This window comes from Mastigoproctus giganteus, chromosome 14 (genome assembly GCF_048544385.1).
Source record: "Mastigoproctus giganteus isolate SK-2022 chromosome 14, ASM4854438v1, whole genome shotgun sequence".
NCBI lineage: Eukaryota > Metazoa > Arthropoda > Arachnida > Uropygi > Thelyphonidae > Mastigoproctus > Mastigoproctus giganteus.
The window spans coordinates 101,575,103-101,590,032 of NC_143588.1; the positions used below are offsets into that span (position 1 = coordinate 101,575,103).

Sequence of the window (14,930 nt, forward strand, 5' to 3'; positions counted from 1 at the left end):
TAGCTTTGATCACCAGGATGTATTTCAAGTAGCTCATCTTGACTAGTCGTACCACCAGTATGCGATTTCTCTGCAACTTGATAACTTGGATGGCTCTCAGACGAAATTCTGATTGGAGTGTTGTTAGCTTTGTCTACTAGAAGCAGCTTCAATGGGTGATGGATCGAGAGTACAGATCTAGTCTATTCTGCGATCAATATGTCTGGGGTAAGGCTGGCACCTTTGAGTTACCACAGAAGTATAATTTTTGACAGTAGAAGCAGAGTCAATTTAACTTATTATTATAAATTTAGAACTATAAAATAAAAGAAACTTCAATCGGTAATATTAAGAGAGGAATACATTCAACTTATTTTAAAGCATCTAAATTAAAAATTAATACGTTATTTTTTATGATATAAATCCCTAAACGCGTGCATTTATTTGTCAGATTTTTCCTAAGAGAAAAATTCACAAAGAAGGCATCAAATCCTTACCTTTCTGTGTAGAAGCCATCGCATCGAACTCATCTATCTTTCAGCCCCGTCATCAGCGAAAACAGTCACTGAAAGCTCTCCCTTCTGACGGCTGCCGATTAAGAGTGACATTGTGATCAAGCTTCACCACATTGCTTCTCACTGACCTCAGTGTACAGCTGCTATGTGGACAATTGGCAACCAGCGAAAGCTGAAAGGAAGAAAACTTCCTCATCAATCATCATGAAGCTGCCGAGGTATGGTACACATCCTCCCCCCCTTTGCACCACTCCTTCACTACGGCTGACAGACTCAAAAGAGAGTATTTAATAAACCCCAACCAACAAAACCTTGCAGCTTCCGATAGGAGAACAAATATCTAGGTCACAGTTAGGCTTAAGAAGAAGATTCATGTTTTGTTCAGAAAAAGAGATTCTAGATTCGGGAATTAAAGGAAATATTCCTAATTATAATAATGCGCTGGTGTTATTTAATTAAAACGTACAATAAATGTATGTATTTAATAAAATAAAATAAAAATGTATAACAAAATATAAAATAAATTTTATATTTTGCTTTATATCAAATATAAAAATATATATGTGCTTCTCCTTTCCTTTAAGAGAGTGTGCGAACCCTACTGAAGAAAGATCATCCTGCTCTTGTCCTAATTTCGCTATCTTTGTGAAATATTCAAAAATATTTGCATATTTCCTAATCATACGCAATTTCTTCCCATCAGAGGGGCGCCCCTTAACTTTTGGGAGGTTAGTGTATAAATAATATAAGAAGGATACAATAAGGCGTATTAATATTAAAGGTATGATTAGAATTATAATAAATTTCATAGGAGGGTTTTGAAAAATGTAAAATAAGATTTATTTGGTCCATCCAAATGAGTATTTCTGGTTCTGTTTTTAAAAATTTCAAATAAAATATATTTTGTCTAGTGGGCTGATAATTTGCACGCAAAACACGTGAATTTATTAGCTGCAGTTGGGAGGGACAAAGAGAAGAATTTATTAGTAGGAATAATCTTGTTTGAATAGCAATTTTCAGCTCATACGATCGCATGAATTGCGCGTTACGCAGGATCTCCCTTTCTGATACAAGATAGTTAATGGAAAAATAAATCCACCACAACCTCTATTCCAGAATGGTTTTATCCATGTTTCCAAAACACACCGAGAAATATAGAGTTTTTATATCCCCTTTGCAAGCAGAAATATTGGAAGATTTCAGGCCATTACAAAACCCCTGCCTTCGGCCTTATTTTTGAGATTGATATATTTACTGGGCTATATAAACTTTATAAAAAAGGAAACTGCCCTAAAATAATCTAAACTCGTTTCAAATGGAGTTATAAAAAGGGAGATTTTGCTAGCTATAATTCGTATTATTCCATTGGGCCAATAATGTTGACATGCTAATCGTTTACGTCCATATACGTCACAATTATTTCTAGCTACAGCAGTTTCAATAATGAGCAGTTTATATAAGAATAAAATTGAGGAATATTTACTTCCCCACATTTAAAAAAATATATATTTTTTACCTGAATTATTGTAATCCAATTCCCACCAAAAATTTCTCGCCATAAAAAAAGGATTTCGCATAAACTGAATTCAGAACATCAACAAACACAGACAACAAACAACAGAGTCCTTAAAAGAGAGAGAATGTGTTTAAAATTAGGGGTTTTACCACGTGATAGACGAAAGCACTTATAAAAAATAAACTGGTGTTTAAAAAGCGCATATAGGTGTCGCTATCTCCCAGCCGGATAATCGACACTTAGGAGAATGTAAGTTCGGATAATCGGCGATATATACCTCAACACCACTTTTTTTTCTTTTTTTTTTTTTACTAATGGATGGGTTTCAAAAAAAATATATCATTTTTTGAAGCAGTTTCTACAGTCGTTAAGAAACCATTCAAACAGGTAAAAAAAAAAGAAGGAAAAATCTGGAAAAAAAAAAATACGGCGCCAGATGATCATAGCACGCTCTTGAGAACAACCTAGACCTTGTCCGACTAAAGAGCAGACGGCCATGTTACGCTCCATCTATGGCAGTTATTATGCCCGCTCGAAGAAAAACGTTCGATCAGCTAACATCGGTCTACAGAAAGCGACAGAGTGGCTGGAAGAGATAAGCCTAAAGTACAGAGCACGAGAAGGTGATAAGGCTAGTAGCAGACAAACCCTTCAATAAACGACTAGGCTAAAGAAAGGGAAAAGACACCTTATAACGACACTTATATACTCGTGTCGGTACAGCCGAACACCTAACTACCTACATTAGCTGCTCATGAGATTTTATATCTTTCTCACTAGTTCACCGATGGAAAATCAGATGGTAAGCAACTCCACGTAACCCCTGGCAACGGCATTAAGGTCACTCAATTTAAAGCATATAATACTCGCATCTGATAAGAAGCAATCCGTGGTTACCCGAATTTGATAAATGATAATGAGGTAAGTTTGGAAATCGCTTTAAGGTTATGACGTTTTTTTTTTTTTTTTTTTTCCTTTTTTTCTTTTTCTTTAACACGCTATCATTTCAAAAGAGAAAATTCTAAAACATCACCAGAATAATAGCTCGAATAGAAAAGCTTTCTGTATCGAGGACAATAAAGCAACAAAAAAAAAAAAGAATGGCAGGATCACTTTGAAAAGTTTTCTATTGGATGTAATGAATGCAAAATAAAGTTTCAATTTCAAAGAGGGTTTTTTTATTTTATTTATTTTTTTTAAAGAAATATTTAATACCGATAAATGAGCATTTATATCCGAGATTTAGAAAAAAAAATTAATTACCCAGGTGAATATGCTTTTGTAATCTTAAGTGAGAAAAAAAGCTGAGCAGGAAAAAACGGTGATTACTTGCATTGAATTTATATTTATGATGAGCGCCATTATTTTTACGAGTTTAATAGACGAAATGTACACGAGCCAGCAGATGCGATGAATCTGGCTGCGCTCGTAAGCTCATTGTTGCTAGTTTCGCAGACGTAATGCACCTGACTGCACGTGAACCTATTGTTGCTGATATCGCAGACGACATAAGACTGGCTGCACGTGAACTCGCTGCGGCTAATCTGGCGCGTGAGCTTCCTTTGTAGATTTCGCCAGAAGAAACGATGAGTCCATTGTTGTGCACGTGCAGAGTACATTGCAGGAGGAATTAAGGATTTGTTTATTTCCAATTGTTTATTCTATTGATGGTCATTGTGGAAAAGTCATTCTTTTTAGGTTCGATTAATTCTTTCAAGAAAAATCCTCAATTTTCTTTCTTTCTTTTTTTTTTTTTTTTCAGAATTACAACCAGCAGTTTCCATTTACATTACTAAAGATATATCTTAACCACAAAATAATGACTTCAACTTAAGTTTTGTCTGTTTCAGAGTAATTCGATTTAAATTAATAGCTCAAATGGTTCCTACCATTCGAAGATAAATACCTCGAACAAAATGGACTTCGAGAGAGTAAACTATACAGAAACCAATCCGGCACATGCGCATAATGTTTTTACCTCATTAAAAACGAACAACACATGAGTAATGCGTCTTGTTTAATAGTGAATGGTATCTAGACATAGTTACGATGGCTCAGCACTCCTGTAAAATTAGCCTCCAAGGAGATGGAGAGTGCAGCCTCCACCATACTAATTATCTGGCATCTCATTATGTTGGGTTTTGGTTGGTGTCTTAGATGCCCCATTAAATTTACCATTAGCTTTAACTGACGGCCGTCTTGCGTGTGCAAAAGTAATGAGCCACATTTTCATTATCTCCAGGATCGTATTCCTCACCTGTTGATAGAAGCTTAGCCATCTTTTCTGAGCAGTGTAGCAACCGAATTCTATTTAGAAAGAAAGTAAATTTAAAAATTAGTTAATTTGTTCATCTATTTTGCCATTCAATTTAAATATTTTAAAAAAGGCAATATAAATCCAAGAAACACCAATTTAAAAATTGTATAAACTTTAAGGCTCTATGCAATCTGCGTATAGGATATAATTATGCATAAGCCGCTCGCTGTAACTATAGCAACGAGAAATGTGCATAAGTGATGTTACCATAGCTACGGTTGCTGAGTAACCATAGCAATAAAAAATTAAAATGCATCGCATTCTCTTAATATAGTAACCATGACAACGAAATTTACTAAACATTAATTTTTAAAAAAAGTATTCAATTTTTTCCCTTAGGTACCACAAGAAACCATAGCAACGAGAAACGTAGCCTAAGTATCAATTAACAATAGCAATTAAATGTCTATAGTAACTATGGAAACGCATAGTGGAAGAATGTAGAAAAATGAAATCCTCATAATGTGAACACGGTAACCATAGCAACGAAAATTGTGCATAATCTGGATACATTATTAACATCTGTAAATCTTTTTTTTTTTTTTTGCTACAGAATTTAAAAGCAATTAATAATAAACCAATAATAATTAATTGAAGATCTCATACTAAAATCTCTTATTGCTTGTTTAGAGTTTTATGGGGATTTTAAACGAAATCGCTTAATCCTATTGGATAATGACATTAAATGGTAGAATTTATATAAAATCTGATTGGAAAAAAAATATTTTAAAAATATATTTAAATAACACTTATTTCACAGCCCCTCTCCCCCTTTTTTTTTTGAATAATTTGCATCGTATTAGACCTAATCAGAATTCATAACTCGTTCCATTCTTAAGGAAATAAATAAAGAAAAAAATGGCTCCTTATAATTAAAAACAGAATACAGGTTTCCTGTAATTATTTCGCGCCTCACAAAAAAACGGCACTTCCTAACAATTAAAGTCATGCCTCAAACATGACAGTAATTGCTGATTGGGAAAAAAACAACTCAAAAATACAAGCAGGGGAAGTCAGAAAAATGAGTGGATTCTTAATTAAACAAACACTTCCTTGATAAATGATTTCGCTGCTCTCTGCCAACTAGGCTATAGTTTTTGAATTAAAACACGCCTTATTTTCTCAATTTTTATCTTCCAAGTGAAAGCATGTGGGACGTTAGTACTAAGCAAGTCTTTCAGCTAAGATTATGCATTTTTTTTTTTTGGCATCATTAAAGATGTGCAAAGTAGCCAATTAATTGGATGATACTACAGAGTGGAAGGTACGTCGAAAGGGCCATATTCGTATTTTTAAAGCTTTGGATTGTATATATTTAAGTGTCATTGAGATTTAATTTTCGATGGGTGACAATGAATAAATCGGAATCTACCTATTTCCACGATGAAAAACTGTGACCCAACTTGAGGCCAGAATCGAACCAAGACCTTTCCAATTCAGTAACCCGTTGCATAGCAACTGTATGGAGGATAGAAGCAATTCCACGATATTAAATAGCGGTCTCATCGAGGGAATTGAACTGTATTTCATATAGAGAAAATAATAGTTTTCAACCATGCTGATTTAGTGAAGTTTTAATTAGCTATTGTAAACGAAAAGTACCAACTGATTTATAATTGTAGTGTAGATAATGTTGGAAGCAAATAGGGGGTTCAAATTAATATAAACGTCACAAATGAATAAAGATGATCATCTCTGTAGCGATTACACGGATGTTGGTTATTGAACCAGTTAATTAATATTTGCCTGTAGATACAATTAATATCCAGACCCGACAGTGATTGATGGACAGTGATTTGTAATTAGCCAGATTCTAATGTTGAAAGAACATGTTAGAAACCACAGGCAAGATTATACTGGTAACTATATATATTTGCTATCCAACGCAGAAATTGTTGTATTGATCGATTAAGCAAATAAACCAGAATAAATATTTATTATTGTAAGCTGTTGCAATTCCTGTCAGTAATTCTTTTATATACATTTTAATGTATTTTTTAATACACAACTTATATTTTATTACACAATAAAAATAATTTTATTTAAAAATATAAATATTGGACTAGCTTATAAAGTTATTATTTAATTCATTTTTATAATATTAAATAAATATTGGAGTGTTTAAAAACAAAAGAAAATTTTAAATAAATATAAATATATTCAATAATTTTTAAGTCTCTTTTGTTTTAACATTATAGTTCTGTTAATATTTTATCGAAATGTTATATTATTTTAAAATATTTTAGTAATGAGATTAAGTTTTAAAATACGATAAGCCGATTTAATTTTTGTTATAAAAATCGGCTTTTATATTTTAAAAAATAAGCCAATAATTTCGTTCATTTTAATAAGGATTAAAATAAAAAAATATAAAAATTAAAAAAATATTTTAAACCTCATTATTCATTTTATATTTATTTATTTAATACGTAATAATAAACTTTAATATTTTATTAAATTATTTTGAAATAATCCAGTAATGGGATTAAATTAAACTTTAAAATATAAGAAGCTGAACTCGTTTTCTTATAACAAATTTTCTTTCCGCTAGGTGGCGCCCAAATCGTCCCAGCCAGATTTCAGTTGATGATGTCTCTATGGCAATTAATTAACTTCATAATCTTTAACGCATTCTGACTCACATGAATGACAATCATCACCTTTCGTTGATAGGGTCGCATGGGTCCGGGCATACTTAACTCAAATAAATTGTTTTGCGTCTTATTTGGCCACACTGGGTAGTGCATCTTCTCATTAGCGCAGTTCTGTAATTTATTCGGCTGGAATAATTAATTACTGCAGTGCTTACGATGTGGTTTCTTTAATTATCTTTTGTGTTTCTACCAATTAAAAGTTCATCTTTGCAATCCTAATTCGCAATGATTATACTGGCCTTAAATAGTGACGCCAGTGATCTGGTGAGAGATGATTCGCTTTGTTCCAGTGTACTTTCATATTCTTTCTGTCGGTTATCAGGTTGCAGGTAGCAAGTTTAGCGCTAATTGAGCTAATTCGTTACTGGGAATTGGTGACAGCGCCTTCTAGTGACATTTATTCTAAAAAAAACGGAACGTTAAAAAAAAAAAAGACAGAAAAATCCACGCAATCAGCACGTGGATAACAATGGGAGAAATCTACACGAATGTGCGCGCGCTCGCAGCAACAATTATAAGCATTTCGCGTGCTTGAATTAAAAAAGAGGAAATGTACAGAAATCTATACCATCATGCTCGCGCATAACAATGATAATTATGCGCATTTCGTTTGCTCGAATTAAAAGAAATGTACAGAAATCTGTATCAGCGTGCTCGCGGACAACAATGATCTGTACAATATCGTTGGGAAAAGTCAATTTTAAATAAGATTGGCATGAAAGAGTTTAAAAACTAAAGGTGAGATAAAACAAAAAAAGGGGGGGGGGGAGAAAACAGATGCGTTACAAAACCTGTCGTATTGATTGAAACGAGACGTCTGACTTTAGCTGGCTGATACTATTACGAATGAAAAATGTTCTCACCTGTCTTGCTACCGATTCATACCTCCAATAACTTGCGACTTCCATTAATAACATTATGGTATCCAACGAAGAAACTAGCATGACGTTTTCCATGCCGATCTTTTTGCACTGGTGTGTGTCATCACTATTTGATAGCCTGTTTCATGGTGCGTGGCTGTTGCACGTTTTTTGCTGATGGTGTAACAAGTGATTATTACGTCCCATGTTCACAAGCGACTGCACACCATCGGCCTGGTAATGTGTAAATAAATCCTTCGTCATCTGTCAATGTCGGTATTATGACCGGCTTCGAGCCTCGGCAAATGGAAAGCAAGACAGACAGACAATGCATAGCAAGTCAGAGAACAACGGGATCGTTAACATCCCCTTTTCAGTGATGCCTGACCTGTCGCAGTTCCCGCTCAATGACTCTGGATCATAAGCCCGCCTTCGCCAAGATAAACGAACTCAGTTATTAGAAATTAGTTATCATTTTATATTTATTTAGAAAAATTTTTTATACCACAGCTTCATCTGAAGTCCACTAGGTGGCGCTCCCCGTCCCCATCCAATGATCAGGTGCATAGTTATCAGTTTATTTGGAATTTTTTTCATCGACTACACGTCATCTGAAATCCACCAGGTGGCGCTGCTGGTTCCCATTCAGTGATGAAGTACATGTTATCGTTTTATATTTATCTGGAATTTTTTTCACTGAGTAGAGCTTCATCTCAAAGCTGCCAGGGAGCGCTACCGTTCCCCGTTTAATGATCAGGAACATATTTATCATTTTATATTCATTCGAAACATTTTTCATCAACTACAGCATCATCTCAAATCCACTAGGTGACGCTGCCGGTTCCCATTCAATCATCAAGTACATATTTATCATTTGATATTTATTTGGACTTTTTTGCATCGACTCTGGCTTTACTCACGTACAGCAGGTGGCGCTGCTAGTTGCTGTTCAGTGATCAGGTGCATAGCTCTAATCCTATATTATTCGGAATATTTTTCATCGAGCGCAGCTTCACATATTTATTTGGAACATATTTCACGGGCTACAACATATTTCACGGGCTACTATCATTGAATGGATAAAGTACAACTATGTACTTTATCCATTCAATGATAAAGTACATAGTTGTCACTTTATATTTATTTGAGTTTTTTATCGACTACACCTCCATCGGGAGTTCATCATAATTCCGCTAGGTGGCGCTGCTAAATGGGCGTTCAGTTTTCAGGTACGTTGTAATTACAACTAATGTTCGGCTAATGAACCGACTTCTTCTATCATAGATATGCAATCTATCAGCGACAAGTCTGCCAACATCATATCCAATTTCTTTTATTTGATAGGTTGAGCATTCCACGCGCCTTAACTCAAGCGTTTCAGCAGTGTCACATGTTTCGATTAAGCAGTGCACCTATTTAGTCGGCACTTAATTTTTCTATGGCTGCGCATGGACCGTAGATTTTTCGCCTTCGTGAACATAATTGTTATTGTAAAGCAGTCGATCAATCTCTCACCTGTGGCGCCCTCTATCACGCATTGTTCAAATTGTTCTAACAGACGCGGACATATATTAGCATTTTATGGGCGAACGAAAATAATTTGCAAACAGAAGACGCTTAATTTTTTAAGAAAATAAATCTTTAAAATTAAAAAAAGGGCAATTTCCAAAATTAAAATATTTAGAAATGTTTTTTTTACGATTTTTGACAAAATTCCTAGTTCAGAATTGTTTAGTAAATTCAATAGACAAAAGAGACTACATCACGTGACTTAATCAATTCATCCCACTCTCTCTCTCTCTCTGCTTCCTCCATCTAACCACGTAATAGCTCTGCTTTCTTCCATCCCTGGCTTAATTACGAGCGCCTTCTGATTTACAAATTATGGTTTATACGTTGGCTTCTGCCCATAAAAGCAAATTTTATGTATTGAATATTTTGGACTTGAAGAACACTTTAAACATAAAACAAGCCTATTTTATAACAAGAAGTGTTGTGAAGCTAATTTCTGCGCCTTTCCAAACCTTGTTTGATTAGCCAAATGAGAAGACATTATGCATGTAGTAAACGTCAGCAATCTCTAATTTATTCCAAGCCTCTGATCCAGGCCAGTGTATTTCAATAAGCTCCTGGCCAAAGTAGCATGGTGGGCCGGAATAATTAAAATTTTCCGAGATAATCATGTGGTATTTAGTTTTAGTGGCTGCCGGGGATGCACGTATACATCGATACTAGTTAACACGTATAAAAAAAGAATTAATGGCTCTAAAGTCCACAAACAAAATAATTATTTTCTGTCCTTAAGCCTAAAATCAAAATATCCATGAAAACAAGCTGTTATAAAATAGTGCGTACTCCCTTGTTTAGGGATGTTCTTTTAACTATTGTCACCCGCTATGTTTTAAATTTGTGAATAGAAAGATCAAAAACAATTATTAATTAAAATTTATAATAAATAATTATACCATGTATTATAATCAATATTGTTTCTTAAAAATTATACCTTCTTCTTGCCTTTTAAATATTTATAAACAAATTCTGAAAACACTATCGATGTCTCCAACTAATGACAGAAGCAAGCTACATGCTGTTCCTAAAAAAAGTCCTCACTCCCTTTTTTAAAGACATTCCTTCAGTTGTTGTCACACACTGCGTTTTAATTTTATAAATAGAAAGCTTAAAAATAATTATTAATTAACATTTGTAATAAATATTTATACTATATTTTATAAGCAATGTTGTTTTATAAGAATTATACTATATCTTTTTACTTTTTAAATATTAATAAACAAATTCTGAAAACACTATCGATGTCTCCAACTAATGACAGAAGCAAGCTACGTGCTGTTCCTAAAAAAAGTCCTCACTCCCTTTTTTAAAGACATTCCTTCAGTTGTTGTCACACACTGCATTTTAAATTTATAAATAGAAAGCTTAAAAATAATTATTAATTAACATTTGTAATAAACAATTATAGCATATTTTATAATCAATGTTGTTTTATAAGAATTATACTATATTTCTTACTTTTTAAATATTTATAAACAAATTCTGAAAATACTATGGATATCTCCAAGAAGCACAATACAAGCTGTTATAAAATAGTACTCACCCCCTTTTTTTAGACATTCCTTCAATCGTTATCACCCAATTTTTTTTTTTATAATTTGATATAGAAAGCATGAAAACATCAATGAATGATGTTTTCAAACTTCATTATCACGTGAATGAAGATTATTAAGTTAATTATAGCATATTTTATAATCAATCTTGTTTTAAAACCTGAATTAAATCATAAACACATTATTCGCTTTTTTTTTATTAAATATTAAAACAAATTCTGAATTTTTTTCTTTTGTTCCATGAGAGGTCGCTGTAAGTCGAGTTGATTAATAATGTATTCTAAAACTTGTAAAATCCAACTCTATCGCTTTTATAATGTTCATTTTTTTTAAATAAATGCTTTAATTGGTCGCAATTGAAAACTAAATATTCCTTTTTTGCAAATATAGCAATTAGAAAAAGTAATTAAAATAATAAATTGTTTTTTTGTAGAATAAAGTTAACGAGACGCCTTAGGCAAAAGTCTTTCTGTAGATTCGAGTTCTGTTGGAGAACAAGTATTTTCTTCCTTTAATTAACCAAATGCCTTTCTCGTGCAACAAGAAAAGGTTCTGTTACCGAAGAGGCCCTGGTACGATAGGGGAAGAGAAGTAGGTTGAGTTTTACTGGATGTCAGCTATCGTTTTGTCTTGCTCACCGATTAATCTCAAGTACACCTGAGTCTCGATTGGCCGTAATTGGATTTTTCTAAATGTTGTTGCTGTATCTGAAGTCCGATTTGTTTTTCTGCCTTCTTACTCTCTTATTTCTGCCTCAATGCAATTGTTTACACAGAGGGAAACTAAAAGAAAAATGTAAAAAATTAGAACCATTTCTTTGTCGATGATATTCAAACCTTTTATAATTATTCTGTAGTGCGCGAACATACCCAATGGAAAATCATTGACCATAATCGCTGGAATATATTCTGCATGACGCAGATGGGGACGCGCATGCGCAACAAGCGTCTAATTTAAAATTGAACTTTGGCTTCAGATTTTAAATTATTTAGATTTAATTGATTTCCGTATTGCTTTCGATGGGTGGACCATAATGGGTACCACCGTTGGTGTAATCGCTGTCCCCCCAAAAAAAAGACTTGAGTTCTAATCTCGTCAATGACGTGAGGAATTTTTATGAACTTTTTTCACAACATGGCTCAGTCAGCCAGTCTCAGGAGATGATAGCATGGTTTTTCCTCCCGGAAACTCGGGTTTTTCATCCAGCATGGATGAAACCCATCTAACCCTCCTAATTCAAGTGTATTACCTCAATTATGCACACAGCTTTTAATAAATAACATATAAGATCTATTTTAAGAAACAATAACGTATAAGATCCATTTTAAATTCATATTTCATTCTCATCTCAGAAGAAAGTGTTTTCAAACCTGCACGACATAGTAAAAAAACTAAGGTACCATTCACGAACTTTGAGCATGAAATTGAGGAGTCTGGCGCTGATATCCTAAAAGAGTTTGTTCATGCTGTCGACAACGGCAAGCAACAGAGCAGATGCTCAGCAATTTGACACTACGATGATTTCTCAAGCCTTTAACCCTGTTGGCTCTGGACTTCTGCTGCCTAAGCTAGAAAAGTGGTATTTACAGCAGTCTCTTGAAATGGTTGGAGAGCATTATAAATAAGGAGATCAGTAAGATCAGTAGCGAACTCAAACAGACATCATTCTAAAACCCGGGATAAACGAGGAATCACTTTTGAACTCCTGCTTTTTTTCATTTTTATGAACTATTGTAAATTCCTTGAAACGCGTAGAAGCTGGTCTCTTTTCTCTCTCTCCCTGTGTACATGGACGATATAATATTGGCAGAAAAATCTTCAGCTACTGCACCAAACCAAACAGCGATATCCAGAAATTCGAATATTAAAATAAAAACTTGTTCCATCACCTTTTTATGCAACCCCAAATACTATAGATAGTAGGATCAATGCATGGTCTCTGAAGGGAAGAGATACTTGTTGACAATAGACTCCAATGTTTGTAGATTGTAATTATCGGGAAATACGAGTACACGTAAAGGAAAGTTATTCCAAAAATAGAAAATAGAAGTTGAAGAGATAAATGAGGAAAAGAAGAAGTTATTTCTATGAGTCTAGACTTGGACAGCAAAAGGATACAAACCGGTTCCAGCACAGGTTTCGAAGGGTTGAGAAATGACATGTCAATTCAGAAAAACAGGCCCATAGAAGTATCTACAGAAAAGGTATACAGCAGAAACAGAATGTCTATGAGACAGAGAATGGAGAGACTGAGAAATTGAAGCTCTCAAATCGGAAGGTGGAATGCAATGTGCTGTCATCAGCAAAATTATGGATAGGATTTCAGGGCGATGGGAAAGCTCATTAATGAACAAGAGGCAAAGAGTGGGGAAAAGAATGAACCTTGGGGAACACCAGCTTGGAAAAAGTTAGAAGACCAAGGGCATCTACCATCACCTTCAGGGAGCGGTCAGAGAGAAAACGGGATACCCACAAGTCTTCTCATTTAGGGTCCCCGAAGTCTATTTAGAAGACCTTTATGCCAAACGTGGTCAGAAGCCTTTGAAATGTTACAAGAAACCTGTTCGAGTTTCAATAAACTTTTCTTGAAATCTGTCCAAAGATGAGTGACATAAGTCGATATATCGCCAGTGAATCGCTATTTGTGGAATCAGTATTGATGAGGGGATGGATGGTTTCGAGACGGTTTCACAGTTGACGATTAATGGATTTTCCCTTTTTGGGAAGAGTAGAAGCAAGCAATGGAATGATAACTGGATGGGAGGGATTTGTCACCCTTTTTTTTAGAAACTGGCTGGATATGAACAAATTTCGAAGCAGAAGGAAAAACACCGTAATAAGAAAGTAATAAGACGACGAATAACGGGAGCACAGGTTTTTGAAAGGAGTGTTGGAATACCAACAGGACCTGGAGTTTTCTTGGCATTAAAATCGTTGAGAATTCTTCTGACATACGGTTTACAGAAGACTACAGGAAGCACTGAGTGGAATGTTTTAGCTATGGTAGGAAGTAATTGAAGATCTAAGATACTTTGGGAGAAAAGTAGGATGGTTGAAAGGAACTGAGGATGGAACAGAATCATCCGGTGGTATCTATGATGGTAGTAACGATGGACAGAAGAGCGTTAGTTAAATTTTGCAAGAAACTGGAGGGCTCAATTACCATTTGGCCAAGATGCAAGGTCTTTACTTGTAGCGTCTTCAAAATCAAGTTTGGACCGATTAATACTGCTTTACAGTTGTTGCGAGCTTTGGTGTAAGCAGAGCATGATGTTAGAGATATGGATACGAGCAAATTGTTATATGCAACATTCTTATCTTAAACAGCCTTAGCATATTTATTGAAAAACCAAGGTTATCCAATAACCTTGGTTTTCAAATTTTCATCCCTAAAAGAATAATTTCACTGACAAGATCTGAGCAAACATTGACATCAGAAGATTTATAACAGTATTGCAAACAAATAAAGGACGAATAGTAATCTCGCAGACCATCCCATTTTGCATTCTTGTAATGCCAAACAACGCGAGATTAGGCATTCCTACGAGATAGTCTCCATTGGAAAACATACCATCAGTAAATTAATCTTTGTGAGGTTATTAGTAATTGCAAAATCCTCTGCATCTGGACCAGCTAGGTCCTTGGGACTAGAAAACGGAAGCCAGTCAGAGTTGTGAACATTAAAATCACCAAGGAAAATTAGCTCACTGTTAGGAAGTTGGACTGGAGAAAGTCAATTTTCAAAGAGAGGAAGTCAAAGAGTTCCAAGTGATTAATGGAGTTGGTAGATCGATAGAGGCAACAGATGAATTTGACAGAATGGGGTAAAGAGATTTTAAGCCAGGGGAGATTTCAAATTACTAAGTTTCTGACAGGGAATGTCAATGCGGACGTATGCACAAGTACCATCTTTGAAACGAAATGAATCATACGCGAATAATTTGGACAGCTGAGATGAGCAATAATT

The 14,930-nt window shown here is 34.5% G+C and overlaps 1 protein-coding gene across 3 annotated transcripts in view; it reads right to left on the minus strand.

Annotated features, from left to right (window-relative positions):
* Positions 1–507: 507 nt before the first annotated feature.
* LOC150075448 (uncharacterized) overlaps positions 508–14,930 on the minus strand; it is a 107,964-nt gene continuing 93,541 nt past the window's right edge. For all 3 annotated transcript variants that reach the window (XM_090389214.1, XM_090389215.1, XM_090389216.1), the window contains exon 12: positions 508–666. In XM_090389214.1, the coding sequence (XP_090245340.1) occupies positions 638–666 (29 nt within the window). In that variant the 3' untranslated portion in view covers positions 508–637. The remainder of the gene's footprint in view (positions 667–14,930) is intronic.